We start from the raw sequence: 12,619 nt of genomic DNA on the forward strand, positions 1-12,619 counted from the left end.
CTATATGAGATCAGCGTTCTGAGAGGTCCGCACTACACACAAACAATGACGTCCAAATGAAGCTGGTTTTCCATGAGTTTCGCAATACACTGTCAATGGCGTTCCCAACGATAACGCTCTAATCTATGTGAGATCGGTTTTCCGTGAGGTCCGCACTACACAACCACACTGCCTCTGGATGCTGTGTCTGACAGAACCCTTCTCGACCTTGTTTTTGGGCGGCTCCCCTGCAAACTTCCACAGGGACAACATTGGTCGCAGATGCTCACCGCTCATCCCGTCATGCTTCTGGTCGGCCGTGTCTGTCTGTTCGGAGCACTGGAGGCAAGACTGTAGCTCCCACTCCGTGTCCGGAAACGAGGGGATCAGCGAGAACCTCCGGCCTAGCGCCCCCTGGTGGACGTTGTAACTGTACTCCAGACCGGAGCAGCGCTGAGTGGTCGCCGAGTTAGGGCGCGGGCGCCTTACGTATCTCAGCACATTGGAACTTTGGGTTTCAGTAGGACTGTTTTCCACTGGATTTGGTTTTCTCGGGGAATTTTTCAAAGACTTCACGGATCCTAAGTTCCCTGTTGGCCTAATCATATCTTTTCCGAAGTTTTTGGTCTTCATTTTAGCATTTTCAGTTTTACACTACTTAATTTGTGCGTTTCATAAGCGAGTTATCATCGCGTTGTGAGAATAAGTCGGGTTTTATCATCACTTTGACAGCTGTTATTGTAAACATGCACCTATTTTTGGAATCAATGGTTAAATTAAGACGAAAAACAATTGGTTTAAAACCGTAGCAAGCCAAGTGAACACAACAGACAAAGGGTGACAGTTCAACACATTTAAAAGACATTACTTCTGGCGGGCGGACATGAATAGGACGTTATACAGAGGTCCAGTATGTTATTTAATTTGACATCAGGATTGGGATATTTTTGAAGGTCGTTGGGGAAATTAACAGAAGCCAAAAACAGCTTTGAATACTTTAAGTTCTTTCTAATCTTTTGAAAAATAGTTAGCCCATACAACATTCTGAAGCACCCTAGATATCTCTTATGTGATCAAGTGATACACTCACTGTAAAAAATCATGAGAAGTTGACTCCCTTTCAATTTATGTACAAATAAAAATAAAATTAGGATTTTTTAGTGTTTTAATAAATGACTTTTTTCAAATAATCACATATTGCACATATGAAATGGTTTAAAATAAATTTTAAAAAAAGATATAAAAGGAAAATGTTTTATCAACACATCTTAAATTTGCAGTTTGTTAGGCATCCATTCTTTCTTTAGTGCTATAAGTAGGTCTCAATGACACTTTGCTGACTCAGCGACTTGTGTAGGAGGGACTCCAGGGAAAGCGTGTTGAATGGACCATCTGAGTTGTCATGGTAACCATTAGAGCTTGTCCCATTCTGTAGAGCGAAGTAAAAGTTCTGTAGGCTAGTGAGAGAGTTCGAATTCACATCTGGCTCGTGCTTCAAGTAGCCTTTATTCTCGTTCGCCTGAGTGTCCACTACTTCTGGAGTCAGTATATAGTCCACATTGTTTTCGGATTTGTTTGAGGTCGAACTGTTGTCACTTTCAAACTTGGCACGGATATTCAACACGTTCCCTCTATGTAGAGCCAGGAGGGAATCGGTCGGCTTCCTCCCACACTGAGCACTGTCGACCGACTCTGACTTGGACAGATAGGTTCTGGGTGGAACAACTGGTTTCACAATTTGTATCGTAACTCTGTCCTCATCTTCCTTGCTTTGAGTTCTCTCCCTTTGGTATAAGTCATGGGAAGGGGGTGGGGGTGGAGCCCTCCGTTCCTTCTTCTGTGGTTTGGCATACAAATCCTCCAGGGACACACGAGGGGGGAGGGGAGGGGGTGGGGGAGCTCTCTGTTTTTTGTCTTTGAGTGTTGGAGCTGTTTTATACCCACTCACAATGGTATCATCCACAAACATTTCTGAAGACTCTCTCTCATCCTCACCCTCATTAGAAGGTAGCAGACGTTCCTGGGAATCACTCTTAGTTTGATCTTCAGTCTCGAATAAATTGTTCATTGAAGCATCCATCTTCCTGTCCAGTGCTTGAATGGTCACCTGGTCTGTTTCTATGGACTTGGTGTTAGGACACGAGTGGGGCACTTCCCAGTCAAAGTCTTGGAGGGACAGATTGCGTTGGTGGGTGGGTAAGTAACTTGGCTGAGACCCTCCTAGGCGCTCCTCCCATGAACCATGGTGAGGCTTGTGAATGAGGACCTCTATGCTGTGGGAGGAACTCTTGGTTGCCACGGGAACATCCTTGTAGGAGGAGCTGTTAGGGACAGACTGTATGGAATCCATGCTGTCTGTGCTCCTGCTTTTGGAGCGCGCTATCTGCATTTGATGAAACAGCACAGCGTCCCTGTCCACATTGGAAGAACCAGCATAATCCTTTGTAAACTCTACAGACTCCAGGGAAGGACTGGCATTGATCAACGCATTGGGCTGATAGTTCACCGGACTAATGATGTTCACATTAGGATCAGGTGCATGAAACCTCTTCTTGTATTTCTTGTTTTTATCGTCTGTGTTCCAGTTTGATTCTACTCCATTGTAGCCCATCTCAAATGCTGCATTCATGGCATCTGTCTCTTTGCTTGGGTCATCAAACAGATGCCTGAGCTCTTTGTTTTTTACTTCTTCTGCCAGACGCTTCTGTAGAACCTCTTCCCAGTTCTCCCCGGATCTAGCGGCACTCAATGCCAGACTCACGTAATCGCCGCCCTCTTCATGGAACACATCGAATGCCTGCATTCTCTTCTTAGCATGTTTTCTCAGTTTTAGAATGTCCATGGGAACGCTCTCATCTTCTTGTGCAATTTCCTCCTTCTTTTTTCTCTTTTCTTCTTCTCGAACCACATCCCTTTCTTTTAGAACTGCCAGCAATTCTTGCTCAGCCTGAAACTGCTTCTGTAAAATTGTCTTCATTTTGTTTCTTTCTTTTTCGGACAGCAAGAGTCTGATCACGAGAATTCCAATGCTTTCCTTTGATCCGTATCCCTGTGCAAGGTCCTGTAAACGTTTGGCAGCAATGACTGGATCAGGAATGTTCTTTATTTGACTGACTGCGTCCTCGTAGGTGATGTATTTCCAGAGGCCATGATTGGCTATGATGATGAACTGGTCATCATGGTGAAGAGTCATCTGGACTAGGTGGGGGTCAGGAATCACGTGGGGGTACAGAAAGCTGCTCCCTAGGAGACGGGTCTGGAAGGTCACCCCATTCACTCGCCCATCCTGAAATTACAACCCCATTCTTTATTCATTGCTTATAGTATTGCTCATGTACATGTATTCAAAATGTTCAATAGGTCCTAAAAAGAAGCTTTTGTTCCTGAGGCAGAAAATTGTATTTGTATAATGTATAAAGCTATATTACTTTATATTATTGCAAGTTTTCAAAAAATTAAACCACGCAACTCAATTTCTCGCTTTTTTTTTTTTTAGTAATTGGGTTACTTCTGTTTTTTATATGCTGTAACACCAATGTAAAGTTAATCCATGTAGCAGCGTCTTAATTTCTCCGAGACACACCAGCTTAAAAACCAAAAGTTTGGAAACCTACCTCGGTGATAATTCCATCAGACTTGCAGATGCGGTTGCACTCCTGGTGGTCACTCTGGACAAGGAACCTCCTGGAGATAGGCACCACCTCACCACGGCGACAAACCACCACCTCAACATCTCCCACGTTAGCCATACTGAGGCTGTAGTGGTTGTCCTCCTTCTTAAGGTGACACACAGCCGCCGCCGCTCCAACCTTCTGCCCGGTAGACTGAAGCTTGCTACAAAAACAGATCAAAGTACTGAAAGGACTGAGACATATACATTTCTTATTGTAAATATGGACTGCATAAAACGGACCATTCACTGGTTCAGGGCCAAAACAAATTCAAGAAATATTGAGAAAAAAAGAAAAAAGAAAGAAATTGAGTTATTCCTCTTTTTAAAATAGCAATAATATTTTAAAGATTCTTTAAACTGAAAAGTAAAAGAAAACTTGTAGCAGTGTAGTTAACAGAAAGATTACTGACTTTTACCAGGAATATAATCAAAATTACTGACGAACACTTAAACAGTAAAGCAAGCAAAAAATAATGTCTGAATATGTGATTCAATCAACTCAAGAGAAAACTGTTCTAACCTGTGAATGGACAGCATGGCATACTTCAGACTGTTCTGATTGGCTGAGCCCTGCCTGGCCTCCTCCAGCACTGTGTCACTGATTACATCATCAATGATCTTGATGACCTCATCATTACGACCTCCATCAAACACTCCAAATAGACCCTCCACCTCATTGGTGAACTGGGGTTTGTTCAGGATGGAAACACCAAGTCTATTAAAAAAAAACACAATCAAAACCATGAAACAGATAAAATCCTCTGCTAATTTACAGTGGAAACAAACATGTACAGAAAAGTTTTACTCTGATGAATAAAATACATGTACATGTCAAATTTTGTTTTAACTCGACATATGCTGTGCAATGACGTAGTCTGCCATCTGTGCAATATTAAGCCCTATAACAATGTTTCTAGGACAGTGTAACCTACTTGTTTCTCATCCCTGAGGTCAGGGACAGCCCTGTCTGCCAGGGACACCCCCCGCTCTCAAATGGCGCCTGTCTAAGGTCTAACAGTGACCGGTTCTGTCCCCGCATGTCCACTGTACAGATCTTCTTCACAGAGCTGAAAAACAATCAAAACACACTGTAGACACAGAACAATGAGTGACCACAAACAAACCAGACAACTGTTCTAATCAATAGTGTATATCGAATATTACACTACACTTTTTTTTACAACAAGTTATAGAAATCATCTACATTGATTAGAATCTATGAATAAATAGTCCATTTTTTTATTTCTCAAAATGCTTTTGCATTTGTGTTTGATGAAAAAATATTAGAGATCAGAGGCTACTTCCAAATTTCCAGTATGTGTGAACTACTGTTTCTGCACACACACAGAGCTAGCTTGGTCAGTGATATCATTACCTGAGCCCCCTCAGTTCACTACTTTTGACCATGATGTCTGGGTTCCCTGAGATGTCCAGCAGCTTCACCTGTGACCCCATAAGATTGGTGACCGACACATCCGACAGACGGTTGGATCCAACCTCAAGCACCTGTGGAAGAACAACAATCACCTGTCAGAGTTAGAACTATGTAACACTAACACCACCAGCCACACCTAAGGACTGTTCAGTAGAGTGGCATGGCACTCACACTGCTGGCCAAAGTTCCATCCAATAAAAATTGTTGAGCTCCTGTTTGCACCTGCTCTGCTGAACAGACCTTGGGAGTGTCTAAATTTTGCCTCTACAAGTCTTTATATTAGCCCCTTCTATTGTTCTGATGTTGCCGTGGTACCCACCTTGAGGTTGTTGGCCCGTTTGAAGTCGGGGAGTTCCTTCAGGTGGTTACCATTGGCCCTGATGATCTGGAGCTTGGGGTGTTTCCCCAGGTTAGAGGGCAGAGTTCGAAGGTCATTCCCTGATAAATTGATCTCTTGCAAGTTCTCCAGCTTCACTATGTCTCTGAAAAAGAAAGGTCACAGTAAAGATAGATGCTAAAGCTATAGTTCACTTTACTGTACATGTAAGACCCTTACTTCATTTTAAAGATTTAAAGCAATTAGATTTTGTGAACTGAAAGGCAGATTTTATTTAAACTAGTATAAGTACAAGTAGTAAAGATAATGTTTTAAAGAAACTTTAGAGCAGATAACAAGGTGTGTAATAATTCACAGCATGGTGTCATCAAAATAAATTGATTCTGACTACAACCAATAAATGGTAGGAAGTATCTTTACCTGTTTTTGATTTCTGTGATTCTGTTGTGAGCGATGTGTAGAATTCTGAGCTTGGTGAAAGTACACAGGAAGGGGATGGAGTCATCCTCCAATCTGTTGTCAGAGAGGTACAGCTCATGCAGCCGGGAACTGTGGGTAAAACTGAATTGTGGGACAGACTGGAGGTCATTTCCTGTCAGGTTCAAATACTTCAACCTGCAACACAACAGAAAGAAAACTCATAAAGACTGCCAGTGTATGACTAGGGGGAATTGGTTTGATTTGTGGAATTCTTGGGTTTAAGGCGGTGTTATAAATAGCCTTCATTTGTTTAAATTTCTATCTTTATCTTAAGAGTTGATTTCACATTATTTAATAATTTCCATTGTTTGGGTTCTTAATTTTGGGACTGATTGTTGCAAGTTGTAAAGATTTCATTTTTAAGTTGGTTTTGATCTGTATGAATTTCTCCCTCAAGGGATGAGTTCAAAATGATTAAGATTTGTAAGTTCCTAATTCTGGGGGGTTAACAGTTGTTAAGGTTGCATTTTTCTATTAATAGGGTTTTCATTCACATCTATGAATTATGGGTTTGAGCTTATTTTGAAGTTCTTTTTTCCTTCTTCCTATTCTCTTCAAAGTTGATTTTCATAATGATTTAGAATTTTTATGTTTCTTAATTTTACTAGGATCAATGTCTGCATGTTATGAATTCAAATAATTAAAGTTGTCTTTTTTAAGTGGATCTGAGGGGCTAACTTACTTGCTGGCCTGCAGCATGAGGTGGCCAGGTAACAGAGTCAGACAGTTGTGCTCCAAGTGGAGGTCCTCCAACACACAGTTCTGGAGGTCCGAGGGGACCTCAGAGATCTTATTGTGACTTAGGTTCAGCACCTTTAGCTTACGGGCATCACAGAACAACCTGAAATATACACCCACAAATATACACCCACAAATACAGCAACTTATTCTCTTGTTCCTTGAAAACTTTTAAAAATAATTTTAAAAAATACATCTTACTGCAACTAATTTTCTTAAATGTCAAAAACATCAGCAATGTACATAAATTAACGATTCCTTACTTATCAAAATAAAATGTAAAAAATACTCTACTATCTAAAAGAAAACCTTTTATAATTGTGGTTGATAATACAAAGACTTTCAAATCAAACTTTAAAAGCAGATACTCTTTTGTGGAACCATAAAATAAATCACACTTTAAGGGGGACAACTCCGACTCACCTTGGAGGAAGATCTGTTATCACATTATGACTAGCATCGAGTTTGACCATGAAGAAGCACTCGGAGGCCCAAGAGGGGAGACAGGGCAGCTTGTTTCTGTCAAAGTAACATTGTTGTTTACACACCAAGATTCAAAGTCAAAGATGTCTCAATATATATCACATTTCAAACATTTCATCATAAAATACATTGTAAGCTTCTCTCTCACCTTGAGATGTCCAGATTGACAAGCCACTCAGGTTTTGGATTGACTGAAAATGTTTCCAACACTGTAAATAAAGAAAGCAAAATATTGTACTTGATTACCAATCATAACATATGTAGAACATGGCGGTTAAAGGACAAACAGAAGACTTTTGGATAGTCTTATATTGAAGATTCCAAATTTTAATTTTTGTTCTTAATTCTGTGTTTCCTTTTGTATCGAATTATGAATATATATTTAAATTGTGAACACTTTTTAAAAGTAACTACCCATATGTAAACACATCTTACCGGGACAGTGGTGTATAAGATTCTTAGTAATTTTCCTTGACTCCTTATTTCTGGGATTCAAGATATTTTGTTTTGTGAGAATATCAAATTGTGAACACCTATACTAAGTGTTATTACCCAGTAGTACTGTACATGTGTCTTACTGTTATCGGTGGCGTACAGGTTTTGTCTTACCGTTATCGGTGGCGTACAGGTTTTTGAGGGAGGAGCCGTTGACCTGCAGACTCTGCATGCCGTTCCTCTCACAGTTCAGGTATTCCAGAGACTTCAGGGACCGGACATCCAGGTCTTTAATCTGGTTGTCCCTCACGTCTAAGTGGGTCACCAGTTCCAGGAAGTGGAACTTGGCCGTCTCACTCGGCAGTAAGGAGAGGCTGTTCATTCTGAGGTCGATCTTCTTGATGTGCTGCATCCTACACAACACCTCGTGTGGTAATTTCTCCACCCTGTTCCCTGCCATGATAATGCTGTCCAAATTAGATTTGGAATTCTGGGATTGGAGGAGGACCTCTGGGATTGTGGTAAAGTGGTTAAAGGCAAGAACCAGGATCTTGAGCGAGCTCATCTCACTCATTTCTGTGGGTAGTGAGTTCAGGTGATTGTTGTGGATGTGTAACATCTGCAGGCTGCAAATCAAAAATAATACAAGATTATATATATACGATGAACATGTGAAATAAGGAGATTGATCAGCATACATAGATTTCAGGTACAACCATTTTTATGTCATACAGAAAATGTACTAGATTAAGTATATAGTCAACTTAACCAAATATTGCAAAGCCACTTGTATATGTTAGTTGTATCAAGTAAATAGCAGAAAACAAGTGTACCACTGTACTCTCAGCATGATACTGCATTAGAGAGAACAAACAAGAGTCACAATTTTTCTGTTCAGAATTTGCATGGAGTATACATGTATTTAATATACCTGGACTATCTCACTGAGTCTATCATATCTGGACAAGTGGAATATTCCATTGAGTCTATCATCTCTGGACAAGTGGAATATTCCATTGAGTCTATCATATCTGGACAAGTGGAATATTTCATTGAGTCTATGAATTTCTTACCTGGACATGTGGACTATTTCGGAAGGGATCTCTCTGATTTTGTTGGAGGCTATGTTGAGTTCGGTGAGCGTCTTCATCTGGCAGATGGCGGCCGGGAAGTTAGACAGGTTATTGTCTGCTAGATTCAGGCTACACAGACTGTGGAATCTACAGCAGACAAGGAAAATGTCAGAAATCAAAAGAAACCAAACACATTTATTGACAGAGGCATCATTAGTATTACTAAGTATTAGTAATTACTATTATTAGTCCTGTGGAATATTTATAAATTGTGGCGGCGCCTGTACTTGTTTGATATCTCTTGCCCGCTTATTTACTGTTACATCCTTACCTAACAAATTATGATGCATGCTATCTATTTATTGTTAGATTCCATGAAATTACACCTTCCCTAAATATTTGAAATATTTGCTCCAATCCATTTCTTCAGTACATGTACTTCTACAGGTTTGAACAGTATTTAAAGTAAATGAAGATTTGATTACCGTGAATGATTTATTTGAAGTAACTGAAGAGTTTGTATGATACTGAATAGTGTGGAGTAGTGACCTAGACTCTATGATACATATATACAGTACATGGAGTAGTAAATATGTCTACTAATACAGAATACTCTGAGGAACTAGTGTGTATAGGTATTATAATATAGTGTGTATAGGTATTATAATATAGTGTGTATAGGTATTATAATATAGTGTGTATAGGTATTATAATATAGTGTGTATAGGTATTATAATATAGTGTGTATAGGTATTATAATATAGTGTGTATAGGACCAGAGACGGTGTCAGTTAGTTACTTTGGTAGGTCGTCCAGCCACCCGATGGTGTAGATGTCCTCCTCAATAGGACGCTCCTTGAGGGCGTTGTGTCGCAGGTTCAGACACTTCAGGTCCTCGTTAATGAACACTGTCTCCGGCAAGAACTCCAGGTGACAGTTGGACAGATCCGCCTTAGAGGGGAGCTTGGCTGTAGCCTATAGATTAAAGGTGAAACAAAATAATCAATTCATTGAACCACATGTCCATTAAACCACCTACAACAAGAGAGAAGGATGAAAATAAAAACATCATTCAAACAGAAAATGGTTCCCATGAATGAAATGACATTGAATCTGATAATTTCCTTACAATAAATGTACTATTGTCTATCAGTTTAACAGGAATCCTCTGAACTAGTGATAATAGCATGTAACTCTACTAACAATAGAAGCAAGCGTTAATCAAGTTTCGGCTCTGACCTTTTTGGTTTTGCGGAGCCACTTGGAGTAGTCTGTGTCACTGTCGAAGGACAGGTAAACAGAGCGGTCACCCTGCTGGGTGGAGGTGACCTTCAGACAGCGGTCATGACCTTTGACCGTGACCTCCTCTACCTCACCCTTCGCGAGCTGGACCACCGTCGGCTTGGTACTCTTGCTTTTGTCTGCAGAACAAAGAAATCAAGTCAGGCGTGGTGCATTAAAAAGCTTGTTAAGGAGCTACAACATCAATTGTAGGGATCGAAGCCCCCCAAAATCACAGTACTCCACAGTAAATGTAAAACCTCTTAGGTCAGCAATTTATATCCAAGATTTTTATATATAGTTATTTTGAGCTTATAATTTAAGACAAGTTAATGTAATTATCTATCTTTGATCTTTGTTTTTTGACAGTCACTATGTATTTCACCTGAAAATAATTCTTTGATATTCTATGAATGAAGTGTTTTCTCTTTGACTTCATTTTTATCATTAACAGTTAAATTTAATTTCTCTCTATAAACAAGATCAGCTTTAATTGTAGATACATGCATTAATTTTCTGCTCTCCTTCATCCCTCTATCACATTGTCTGTGTCTTTACTACATGTATTACAGTACTATATAAGATGTTGCTATCGAGATATTCTCACTTTCTTATTGAACAAATAGAGATATGCATAAATATTCTTTGCTTTTGAATATAAAAAATAGATATTTTTAAATTTCATATGTACTAATTCTTTGCTCTGGTGACCCAGACATCCTTAATTCTTTGATAATACTATAAGACTAATTCTTTTCTACTTTTTAATTGTTATAGATGACACCTCCATTTCATTGTACTGGACATTCTATAGCCCATGTAAACACTGGACATTCTGGTAATGCTACAGATGCCATAATGCTATATATACATCAAATAATATCATAGATACCCCCCCCCCCCCCACCCTGACTCCTCCCCCCCCCTCCCCCCAGACAAGTATAGCAGTGACCCTGACCTCTGTATATAAGTAGGCGTGTCCCCGACACCACACACAGTCGTCTGACCCACTGGTGGAGTAGCTTCCCCTTTCGTACATATGCGTACGTCGTCAGCTGGTTCCGGGAGTACGTACCGTCTGACATCGGCTTGCCTGGAATATTTAAACAATTAAAAGGTAGTTAAAAACTGGGCAAACTAAAAGGTAATTGATATTTGAATTTCAAAAAACTGATATTAAAATCGGCTGGGTTAATACATGTAAAAGGTCAATAAAATTTGGTTATTAAAATCTGGGTTAATAAAAGGTCAATAAAATTTGGTCAGTCAAAAAACTGGTATTAAAATCTGGGGCAATAAAAGGTCATTTAAGTATGGAAAATTAAAGTTCATCAAAATTAAAAAATATAGAGAGAAAATGAATCAGTTGGCAAGTCTTCAAATTAAAGCACACAGATAGAAGTCTGACAATTAATACAATTTAAGCACTGGTTTTGTCTGATTGTAAATTAAGTCTGTACAGATAATTTTTAAAAAATATGATTTTACGTCAAATATTGAATTTAGTTTAGGATCACATTTACTGATATTTAAGCCTGATGGCGAGACTAGACAAGTGTTGTCAACAATGAATTCAGTTGAAAACCAGCACAATAAAAAAATCAATTTTTATGTTTATAACAAAATGTGGTCTAGATTGAATTTTTCCATCCTAACCATCAACACAAATTTAACAGAAAACAACACCTTAGCATTTTCCATAAAGATGCATAGCATATAGTTTTTATCTGCCATGTATTTTGTATATTACTCAGTAGATGTATTGTGCTAGATGTGGAAACTGTGACAAATAGATTGTTCATATAATTACAAGGTTATTACCATTATTAATGAAATTAAACATTGAATGCAATCTTTGTAGAGCAATGTAAAAGTAAATAAGTGTAACGTTCATCAATAATTAACGTCACAATAACAGCTAATTAATTACACATACTCATCAGGTAAATAAACTGGTTCACCCTAGTCCCCTGGAAAACAGGCCGTGCATTTTGTGGTTTGAGAGACAGAATAATTTATGAAATTTCAAGCCCATGGGGTGAATTTATTTCCTACATTTGTACGTAGGTTTACATATATATATATGCTTATTGCATTTAATTAATTCCATCAATGGATGTTATGAAATGAGTGTAGGTTGATTTATTTCAGATGAAATGTTGTATGATTTATGTTAGTATACAATTTGGGAAAATAATGTAAAAGTAATATTTCCTTTAGAACAAGACAGATTCACAAAGTCTGATAAAGTCATGATAAGATCAAGTTAATAACAGGTTGAGAATAAATAAGCTGTACGTGTACCCAGTAACTGTTCATTAAACTTTAAACATGCACACAACTATAAATTACGACCCCAACCCATTTGAAGCAGATATATAACCGCCATTTTAACCAGATCTAAAGCAAACGTACAATTAATTACATATCAAATTACAATAATTATTACATAATAGAAATGGAATGAAATTGCATTCTTTCATAGATAAAATCAGTGGCTATATCTTATTGATGACACGTAAACTAACACGTAAATTAAAAAAAACATAGCCTACAGCTACTGACAATATCACTCACGCCCAGATAATCACCGATAATTAAAGACCCAGTACTCTACATATACCTATAACATTATACCAACATCATTGTAAGTGCTGAGCAGTTATCTGATAACAGCTAGGCTACAACATTACACAGTATATGTA

The 12,619-nt window shown here is 38.7% G+C and overlaps 1 protein-coding gene across 7 annotated transcripts in view; it reads right to left on the reverse strand.

Moving 5' to 3' along the window:
• Positions 1 to 1,126: 1,126 nt before the first annotated feature.
• The window catches only part of LOC105333565 (PH domain leucine-rich repeat-containing protein phosphatase 2), a 46,240-nt gene continuing 34,747 nt past the window's right edge, over positions 1,127 to 12,619 (reverse strand). For all 7 annotated transcript variants that reach the window (XM_066078000.1, XM_066077999.1, XM_066078001.1 and 4 more), the window contains 15 exons: positions 10,873 to 11,007; positions 9,873 to 10,054; positions 9,433 to 9,608; positions 8,634 to 8,780; positions 7,735 to 8,186; positions 7,274 to 7,334; positions 7,066 to 7,161; positions 6,587 to 6,745; positions 5,845 to 6,039; positions 5,407 to 5,569; positions 5,028 to 5,158; positions 4,585 to 4,719; positions 4,173 to 4,367; positions 3,594 to 3,813; positions 1,127 to 3,265 (listed from right to left, as the gene is read on the reverse strand). In XM_066078000.1, coding sequence (XP_065934072.1) covers positions 1,289 to 3,265; positions 3,594 to 3,813; positions 4,173 to 4,367; positions 4,585 to 4,719; positions 5,028 to 5,158; positions 5,407 to 5,569; positions 5,845 to 6,039; positions 6,587 to 6,745; positions 7,066 to 7,161; positions 7,274 to 7,334; positions 7,735 to 8,186; positions 8,634 to 8,780; positions 9,433 to 9,608; positions 9,873 to 10,054; positions 10,873 to 11,007 — 4,424 coding nt within the window. In that variant the 3' untranslated portion in view covers positions 1,127 to 1,288. The remainder of the gene's footprint in view (positions 3,266 to 3,593; positions 3,814 to 4,172; positions 4,368 to 4,584; positions 4,720 to 5,027; positions 5,159 to 5,406; positions 5,570 to 5,844; positions 6,040 to 6,586; positions 6,746 to 7,065; positions 7,162 to 7,273; positions 7,335 to 7,734; positions 8,187 to 8,633; positions 8,781 to 9,432; positions 9,609 to 9,872; positions 10,055 to 10,872; positions 11,008 to 12,619) is intronic.

This window comes from Magallana gigas, chromosome 3, assembly GCF_963853765.1.
Source record: "Magallana gigas chromosome 3, xbMagGiga1.1, whole genome shotgun sequence".
Classification (NCBI taxonomy): Eukaryota; Metazoa; Mollusca; class Bivalvia; order Ostreida; family Ostreidae; genus Magallana; species Magallana gigas.